This window comes from Bidens hawaiensis, unplaced genomic scaffold, assembly GCF_021521415.1.
Source record: "Bidens hawaiensis isolate Kalapana, Puna unplaced genomic scaffold, B.hawaiensis_p1.1 tig00002343_1, whole genome shotgun sequence".
Taxonomy (NCBI): domain Eukaryota; kingdom Viridiplantae; phylum Streptophyta; class Magnoliopsida; order Asterales; family Asteraceae; genus Bidens; species Bidens hawaiensis.
This window is the reverse complement of record NW_027491127.1, coordinates 3,074,986-3,084,689: the sequence shown is the minus strand read 5'-3', so window position 1 is coordinate 3,084,689 and position 9,704 is coordinate 3,074,986. Positions and strand designations below refer to the sequence as shown.

At 34.9% G+C, this 9,704-nt stretch overlaps 2 protein-coding genes across 2 annotated transcripts; one reads left to right on the top strand and one right to left on the bottom strand.

The window, feature by feature from the left end:
* The first annotated feature begins 385 nt into the window (after positions 1-385).
* On the top strand, positions 386-4,868 carry LOC143618837 (uncharacterized). The gene is made up of 10 exons (XM_077090918.1): positions 386-550; positions 2,205-2,510; positions 3,229-3,337; positions 3,421-3,602; positions 3,686-3,769; positions 3,877-3,970; positions 4,049-4,136; positions 4,226-4,331; positions 4,398-4,490; positions 4,560-4,868. The coding sequence occupies exons 1-10, from the start codon at positions 386-388 to the stop codon at positions 4,866-4,868; spliced, it is 1,536 nt and encodes a 511-aa protein (XP_076947033.1).
* Positions 4,869-5,509: 641 nt separating this feature from the next.
* Positions 5,510-9,251, bottom strand: LOC143618968 (putative E3 ubiquitin-protein ligase LOG2). The gene is made up of 3 exons (XM_077091022.1): positions 8,765-9,251; positions 6,971-7,466; positions 5,510-5,929 (listed from the first exon to the last, which is right to left on the bottom strand). Exons 1-3 carry the CDS (start codon positions 9,205-9,207, stop codon positions 5,813-5,815), a joined length of 1,056 nt encoding a protein of 351 aa, XP_076947137.1. The 5' UTR covers positions 9,208-9,251; the 3' UTR covers positions 5,510-5,812.
* Positions 9,252-9,704: the final 453 nt, after the last annotated feature.

Sequence of the window (9,704 nt, the reverse complement as noted above, 5' to 3'; positions counted from 1 at the left end):
CAATTTTAGGGTCTCGTTCTTTCACTCGTCTTATGCCTCAAAATTTTAAGAGATTCTCAAAGACGTATCTGGTTATAAAATATAAGCAACACACAGATTCGAACTTGAATAAGACGAGTCGTATGCGATGATGAAAACTGAAGCCTGTATTAAGATATTTTATGAAATGATATACATCGTGGTCTAAAAAAATTCTATAACACCGCCCAACACAATGACATGACGAGTTATCGACTGTTATCATTTCTATATAATAATATTATTTCAAACCCATCCATCATTTTCAATTCCACTTTCTATTCTATGTCAACGCCTTCTTTGAACACTTCCACACAAAAACACCCATTCATTTCAATGCTGCTGATTCACAACTAATTCAACAATAATGACGTCATCAACCACCACCACCATTGGACAACAACCACCACCACCACCACCACCGGGTCTGAAAACACATTTCAAAACACCAGAAGGAGGTTATAAACTTAAGTGCGAGAAGACTCATCCTCCAGGTTTCCTTCATTACGCTCACGCCAAATCCACCACTCAGGTCATTACTACTTTCGTGTTTCCATTAACCTCTTTTATGATAGTTTATAAAGTTATATTGATCATGTTTTGTTTAAATTAGCTGTCCAGATTAGATGAATTCGTTTTTTTGATGCATTATTTTATCATACATTGCTTTTACTTTAGCCTGGATGTAAATGAGCTCGTTTATGATTGAGCTCGGCTCATTTAACTTACACATTACTCGAGCTTGGCTCGTTTACTAATTTTTTAATTATTTATAAGTATTTATGTATATATTTTTTCAATTGCAGTTTTATACATAACATAATATATTTTAGGGGTGGAATTTAGTACAAATAAAATTAACATACTAAAAAATACAAATAAATAGAGCAATTATAGTTTTGATCTAAAGTAATTATGTTATAAAATATAATATAGTGTAATAATAATTAATTACTCTAGTTTAAAAGTTATAGTGTAATAATAATTACTCTATTTATTTGTGCACTTCTCAATTTCTCATAAGAATAGTCATTTGTATTTGAACCAAACCCTATATATTATTTAGTTATTTTTCATACCATTATATCATTTTATATGTTAATTCATAATAATTATATATTAAAAAATTATATAAATGACAGGCGACTCATCTAGGCTCACGAGCCGGATCGAGCTCGATAAGTGAAGCTTAGACTTCGGCTTGTTTATTAAACGAGCTTACTTTTAGGCTCGAGCTGGGGCTCGTTTAAACTCAGCTCGATCGAGCTTTTCACGAACCGATGTTGAGTAGCTCGTGAACGGCTCGGCTCGTTTGCACCCCTAGAGGTGTATTTCTAAAGCTCAGCTCATGAGTAGTTTGTCATCCTCGAGCTCGGCTTCGGCTCGACTTGTTTATTATTTATTAATAATAATTTACATATGTATTTATAGTTATAATGTTTATATGTATATAACTAGCTTGAGGCCCTTGTACTAAACATGTACTTGATAAAAAATAAGAATAAATAACTAAGCGAAATACTACAATAGTAAACTCATTAACATTGTTAAGTGACAGGTACACACAGTAGTGTTTAAAACAATTTAAGTATTTATTTAGTTGTTTTCATCTTTCAAATTAGTATTTAATAGTTATCAGTTAACAAAGTTAACAAATAAATGGTAATGAATGATTTCTGGATTTAGTTGATTATAAATTGTGAGGATTAATTTGGGAGTGACAAGCGGCAAAACGTTGTACGTTTTGTTGAGACTGTTGAGTGAGTATAAATAATATATATTATTTAATTATTTATCATGTGTATATGTATAATAATAATAGTTGTTATACAAATATATTAAATAGAAGTTATATACATAAAAAGCTCGTTAATGCTTGCTAACCAGCTCGAGCTTGATATGTGAAGCTCGGGCTCAAGCTCATTTATTAATTGAGTCTTAATAAAATCTCGAGCTCGTTCAAGCTTGGCTAGATTAGAGTTTTTAACGAGCCAAATTCTAGTAGCTCACAAGCGGCTTGGCTTGTATAAGTTCAGCTCGATTCGAGTTTTTAACCTGCCGATCTTGAGTAGCTCACGAGCAGCTTGGCTCGTTTTTAGGACACACATCATATATTATCGCTAATTGAAACTTTTGATAAGTTAACACATAATATACATAACTGTTTTGCATTTGGAAAACATCAGGTGACTCTGGCTCATCTCAAGGATAAGCCTGCATCATCTGAACCATCATCAGTAACAAGTGTAGGGGTTGGCAGTGGGGTGAGATCAGCAGCTGCAAAGTTTTTAGGTGGAAATGGTGGTAAAACACTCGGTTTTGTTGGCGGTAATGGCGGAAGCAAGTCGAGTGGGACAACTAAACTCGGATTATCAAGTACTTCAAATTCTTATAATTATAAGAACAATTTAAACTTTGATGCAAAGGGCACTTATTTAGTATTCAATGTTGGTGATGCTATTTTTATCAGTAATTTGAGTTCACAAGATAAGGTACTTTTATCAGTAGGGGTGTGCATAAAACCGAATCGAAACCGATAAAACCAAAAAAACCAAACCGATTTAGAAACCGACGGTTCGGTTTTGAACTTTAGCAAAAACCGAAATATTGGTTTTGGTTCGGTTTTGTATTTTGTTAAGAACCGAAAAAACCGAGCCGAAATAACCAAAAATTGTAATAACCATAATATCTTAACCGTAACCATTAAAACAAAATCTACCGACGACCATTTGTTTAGTTTTAACTTATGGTAGTTTTAACTTATGGTTAATAACAAATATATTTGGTTACTACATATGGTTAATAACTAATAATACTAGTACTTTTAGTTTTGATTTTAAATGTATCTTTTATTAGCTTTTAATATTTGAAACCCAAATATTCAATATTCTATTAATCATTAGTTTAAAGAAAAAAAAATATCATGCCCAATTTCAATATCTTGGGTCAAGTGTTTTTTTTTTGCCCAAAATGTTTTGGCTCGATTAGCAAAACCGAAAAAACCGCATCCAAAACCGAACCGAACCCGAAAACCAAAAACCGAAAAAACCGAGACCGAACGATTTTAAAAATCTTAAAACCGAAAGTTTGGGTTTTGGTTCGGTTTTAGTTAATAACCGCACCATGCACACCCCTATTTATCAGTTTATTGTCAATCTGGTTGCATATATTTTTGTGTTTGAAATTGTAATAATTAGATATCCTATACAGGATCCTATAAAATTTATGCACTTTAGTACCTCCAATCCTGTTTCTCATGCATTTGATCCGGATGCTAAAGATGGACATGATTTACTCATTGGGTTGAATTGTGGTGACGGTATGTTTCTTCCTCTGGTAATAATATTTTATATGTTTCCTTAAGAAACGCGTTAATGGTTATGTACATTTTGAAATTTGTAGTTTATTCCGCCTCATTAAGACTGCAATTACAAGATCCTGGAAAAAAGCATGTTGGAGCCCATCATTATAACAAAGATGGATGTGTAAATAATAGTCGGTGTACTAGTATTGCATGGGTTCCTAATGGTTACGGCACTTTCGTGGTTGCACATGCGGATGGAAATATGTATGTTTATGAAAAGGCAAGTAATTTAATAAAATGATAAATTGTACTTTTCTTGTTTATAAATGTATACACGTATAATCATATCCGTTCCGTTTTTAGAACAAAGATGGTTCAAGCGATCATGCGTTCTCTGTCATCAAGGATCCAACTCAATTTTCTGTTTCACATACACGCCATAGTAAGGTACTGATTTATATATCTATATACTCATACACACATTACACAAGCTAACTTATAATATGTAATTGTATTTGTAAATATATAATAAAGTTGTAATTTTTATCATGCAGAATCCGATTGCTCGATGGCATATATGTGAAGGCTCAATAAACAACATTGCATTTTCGAGTGACGGGACGTATTTGGCAACTGTTGGAAGAGATGGTATTTTTATATAAGATTTTTAAAATTAATATATCTTGTTATATTTTATCAGGTTTTTATCATTTTTATGTGTTGCAGGTTATCTTCGAGTATTCAACTTCAAAACCGAACAACTTGTGTGTGGAGGAAAAAGCTATTATGGTGCATTATTATGTTGCTCTTGGAGGTTAACATTTTTTCAGAAAGAATAAATATTGCTTTAATTTTCTTTTGATGATTACATTCTGATGTTTTAAATAAATATATCATTGACAGTATGGATGGAAAACACATATTAACCGGAGGCGAGGATGACCTGGTTCAGATTTGGAGTATGGAAGAACGCAAGATTGTTGCGTGGGGCGAAGGTCATAGCTCATGGGTAAGTGTTTTGATAACTTACCTTTTTCGGGTCAGTTTTTTATCATGATATGTTGATATTTTTCAGGTCAGTGGGGTTGCGTTTGACCCATATTGGTCAACCCCGAATAATGGCGACACTAGTGAACATGTGGTCTATCGATTTGGTTCGGTGGGTCAGGTAAGCTATGATTAAAATCTTTAGTGAAATATTGGTTGCAACATTTACGAACAAACGCATTATGTGCAGGACACACAGTTGCTATTATGGGATTTGGAAATGGACGAGCTGGTTGTGCCATTGCGTCGAGCCGCAGCGTTCAGTAGTGGGACCCAGTCGGCTCATTGGGATAGCACCGGTTGTCTGGTTGGTGAGTTGCAACCTGCACCAAGCATGAAGGATGTCCCAGTGATATCTCCATTGGTGGTTCATCGTGTGGATACCGAGCCTCTTTCTGGTTTGATATTTACTCCTGAGTCGATACTGGCTGTGTGTAAAGAAGGGCGTATTAAGGTCTGGACGAGACCGACCTTGTCCGAAACTGAATCTGCCATCTGAGATTCGGTTGGGCACGGTTTTGGCAATTTTGGATGGAAATAAATAGGTGTTTTGTGCAGTGATGCTGATGCTATTGGCAATAGAGGGATTAATTAGTAAATGAAGAGTGGTTATTTTTTCCTTGTAAGCAGTGTTGTAATAATCGCTAATCGCTAGTCGGGCGGTGGGGTGGGGACTAGCGATTAATCGGATCGAACTTTATTGATATATTTTTGTTATACACACACACACACGCGCGTTTTTATTTGTAATTTTTAGTTGTGTACATACACAAACACATTTTGGCCGGAAATTGGTTGGAATCTCGCTGGAAACCGCTGATTTTTGCTGGAATCTCGCCGGAAACCGTCAGATTTTGGCCATAAACTTGTCAGAAAAGGCAACTATGTCCGATTAATCATGATTTTGGCCGGATTTGACCATTGACCGGCCGGTGCAAAATTAATCAGTGAAGTGGGAACGATTAATCGGGGATTAATCAGCGCCTAGTCGGGATTTTTTGCAACACTGCAGTTATTAACCAGTAGCTTTATTATGAATAGAATGTTAGTGTATGCAATGCTGAACGATAACAAGTTCTATGATCGGTCTACTTCGGTTGATACCGAATAAGAAAATTCTTAATTTTGCATATACTTTAATTAATAAAAATACATCTCTATTACAAATGACATGTTCAACCATCCAAGTAAACATCCTTGTTTTACTTAACCAAGGATTAATGGGAACATCATTCGCCAAGATATCAAACCAAACACTCTAAAAATCATTGTACCATTAAACACCAAACACAATCATATAAAACCTGTCGGATTCCGATTCCGCTTAACCAACGAATCTCGACGATCATCACACTCACATTATTCCAAACCCAACATTCCGTGGGTGCCCCGATTCACTCATTTCGGTGTGCTTTCACAAACACCAACGTTGCTGTCACAACCTCATTCTTCGGCCCGGTTGTTAACCTTAATCTCCAAAAGCCTCTCAACCGCCTGCCTGCATATCGGGCACCGGTTCGTTTGAAACCTCATAACTTTAGCACACCCGCTACACATACACTGAAACCAAACCCGAATAACCGTCATATCGTTTATAGGGGTGCAAACGAGCCGAGCTACTCGAAATCGGCTCGTTAAAAAGCTCGAACGAGCCGAGCTTAATCGAGCCCGATCTCGAGCCTAAAAGTAAGCTCGTTTAATAAACGAGCCCGAGCTTCACTTATCGAGCTCGAGCTGGTTTGCGAACCTAAACGAGCCTGCCATTTGTATAATTTTTTAAAATATATATTTAATAATTACTAATATATATATATACTAGTTTTTATCCCCCGTATTACGGGGACTGTTTTATATTATTTGTTTATAATATTTTTTTATTTTTTGAATTTTTATTTTTTTTTGTTGTATGAAAGTTAATAATATATTTATGATTAGATGATAAATTGTTTCATAAATAAATGAGATGTTATAATCCGCTTTAAAAGCTATATGGTTTTGATGAGATCCAAAACCTATTTATTTTTTTACTATTAAATTGGTTTTTTAATTATAAATAATACATAACTTTTTTTAAATAAATTAGATATTATTTTTGAGTATATTCCTACTTTATATGATTTTTTTAAATCCAATATTTGGTGAGATTATTTTATAATTTAATGAGATGTTATAACTCGTTTAATAAATATTTGGGTTTGATAAGACCCATACCCATTAATTTGGGTCAATTGCATGAGAAGCCTCCATTTAAAAATCAAACAAATATAGTGACTCCATAAAAGGGGGAAGCGGCCACATCGCGACACCTATGATTTTTAGGTTTGCGTTTATATATATTTATGATATATATCATGTTATAAAAAATAAATAAAAATAACTAAATAATATATATTTTTTAATACAGAAAATTATAATAGAAAAAATATATAAAAATAATTATATTATTTAAAAAATAACTTATAAATGGTAATCGAGCCGAGCTCGAGTTTGAAAAATCTACTCACGAGCCGAGCTCGAGGTCGTTTGCACCCCTAATCGTTTATTGATTAATATAAAAATCAAATCTTTTTTAAAAATGTAAAGATATTAACAAATTCATACCATATGTCGACATGGAAGAACCGTGGTGTCACAAGGCTCCGATAAACAAATAACACACTCTTTACTCGAATCATTCCCGTCAAAATCCTTACCACCGTCAACCGTATTCCCGATCCCATAAATCTCCTGCAACTCGTATCGAACCCCGTTCACCCACAAGATTTGTTTCACTACTCTAACCTTAAACTCACCCTTAACTTTCTCAAAAACCGCATCGGTTATTTGAGAATTTGTAACACTCGGGTATTGTTTCCCGTCTTCGGGTGAAGTTTGAATTGCTTCGGCTTTCACTGCTAGCGGGTACACACTCGTTTCGTCCCCTTTTGATAACTCGGATTCGTCATACGCTGAAAGATCGATTCCTGTCCCGGGTGTTTGTTTGAACTTCTGACCCAAACCTTGTTGGAAGGTTAGCGTTATTGGCGGGATCGGGTTTTCTTTAACTGTGGTTAGGTTGCAGTTGTCACCTTCTTTTGCAAAGAAATAGAGGGTTATGCTGCATGGTGAACAAACATATTATTATTATTATTATTATTATTATTATTATTATTATTATTATTATTATTATGTGTTAGTGGGTGTGTTTTGTATTTGCATTTAGAAACTAATTATCTAAAAGAACGTGACTTTTAGAACTTTTTTTTTTCGTAATCATGAGACCCCGTTACCAGAAAACTCACTGGTCCCCACTAACGGGATCACGCAAAATGCAACTAGGGGTGTAAACGAGCTGAGATGTCCACGAGCTGCTTGAGCTCGAAACAAGTCAAGCTTTTATAGAGCTCAAGCCGAGCCCGAGCCTTAAAATAAAGTTTGTTTGGTTACCGAGCTTGAGCCTTGTATGGAAGCTCGTTTAGGCTCGTTGAGCTTGAAAAGGTCTATGTATTTTTAAGTTTTACCTCTTTTGAACTTATATGTATTAATTTCACACTGCACAATCAAGCTCGAGCCGACCTTTGGCTCGTTTAAGGTAATACGTGTCTACGTGAACTCGAGTCAAGCTTAGGTTTGTATAAGGTTTTCCTCAAAATATATTAAAAATAATTAAAAACGCATATATAATAACTAATATATAATAAACAAGTTGAGCCCGAGCTTTAAAAAACAACTCACGGGCAGAAAAAGAGCTTGAAATGAGCTCGAGCTCGAGCTCTCGTAAGTCAAAACGAGTCAAGCTAAAATCAGTACTCGTTTAAGGTTTTCCTCAAAATATATAAAAATAATTAAAATTGTACATATATTAATTAAAATTGTACATAAACCAGCTAAGCCCGAACTTAAAAAAAAAAAAAACTCACGAGCTGAGGTTAAACACTAGAAAAAGAGCTTGAACGAGCGCAAAATCGAGCTCTCGTAAGTCAAAACGAGCCGAGCTCGGATCATTTACACCCCTACTCATTTAAGGTTTTCCTCAAAATATATAAAAATAATTAAAATTGTACATATATTAATTAATATATAATAAACAAGCTAAGCCCGAACTTAAAAAAAAAAAGAAAACAAACTCACGAGCCAAGCTCAAGCATTAGAAAAAGAGCTCGAAACGAGCGCAAGCTCGAGCTCTCGTAAGTCAAAACGAGTTGAACTCGGATCATTTACACCCCTAAACGCAGCTTGCGCTGGCCGTCCACGTGGCTAAAGACAGAAACCAAACCGACGTCCCACCCGAACCAATTCAAACCTAATAACATCTTTTCAGTAAAGAACATTAAACCAACATGACAAACACTAAAAGATTATAAATTGTTCAATGGGTATGAATCTTTAAGCACATACAAAAAACAAAAACTTTACCTGCAAGCAACCGTGGCATCAAACGTAAACGAAACAACAAATTTCCCGGGGTTTTCATCATCAGTTTCAATCATTAAACTCTCTTTCTTAATATTAACATCATTCCTAATAGTCACAGCCTTTTGATGATCAACATAAGGTGCAGGTATATGCATAACCGGAGCACACGGGTACCTCCCACCACCCACCCACGGGACACGTTGATCGTGCAATGGGACTGCGGGAAGTGGCGGTGGTGGGTAGTATGCACCTGTGGGGTACTGGTAATATGGTGCAGGGTTGGGGTTAGTGTATTGTGATGGGTATGGTGTGGCCGCAGCGAATATTATATCCGGCTGCGGCGGTGGCAGTGGTGGTTGTGGGTGGTGGGTATGGTGGTTGCTCCGCCGCCCGCCGCGGTGACGCCGCCGGCCGGTGGAATTGTTGCTTCCAACATTACCCATGATTCAAAATCAAGAAAATCAAGAAAATTGAAACCCTAATTTCACAAATTTTAATTATTATTATATATATATATATATATTTTTTTTGCAAATTTGGGATAATTATGGGAAATTGAAGATCAAAAAAACCCAATTTTTGAATTGGTGAAATTTGGCGCAAAAATATTATTTCTTGAATTTTTGAAATAATCAAGAAAATCAAACCCTAATTTCAAAAATTTTCATAAAAAATCACAAAATTGGGGATAAATTTGTGAAATTAAAGATGAAGAAAACTCAATTTCAAATGGGTATTTAGAATTTAGCTCAAAAAGTTTATTTCTTGAATTTTTGGAATAATCAAGAAAATCAAGAAAATGAAACCCTAATTTCAAGAAAATTGGGGCTAATTTTGGGTAATTAAAGATGAAGAAAACCCAATTTCAAATGGGTATTTACTATTTAGAATTCGGTGCAAAAAAGTTTATTGCTTTGTAGTGTTTGGAATAATAATCAAG

Bases quoted from the DNA above. Each gene is read 5' to 3' on its own strand.
- LOC143618837 (XM_077090918.1), top strand. From the start codon at position 386: ATGACGTCATCAACCACCACCACCATTGGACAACAACCACCACCACCA. The intron at 2,511-3,228 runs GTACTTTTATCA...TATCCTATACAG, and splicing joins ATTTGAGTTCACAAGATAAG to GATCCTATAAAATTTATGCA. The intron at 3,338-3,420 runs GTATGTTTCTTC...TGAAATTTGTAG, and splicing joins TGGGTTGAATTGTGGTGACG to TTTATTCCGCCTCATTAAGA.
- LOC143618968 (XM_077091022.1), bottom strand. From the start codon at position 9,207: ATGGGTAATGTTGGAAGCAACAATTCCACCGGCCGGCGGCGTCACCGC. The intron at 7,467-8,764 runs GTAAAGTTTTTG...TTCACCATGCAG, and splicing joins GATGCCACGGTTGCTTGCAG to CATAACCCTCTATTTCTTTG. The intron at 5,930-6,970 runs GTATGAATTTGT...GTTTGGTTTCAG, and splicing joins TTCTTCCATGTCGACATATG to TGTATGTGTAGCGGGTGTGC.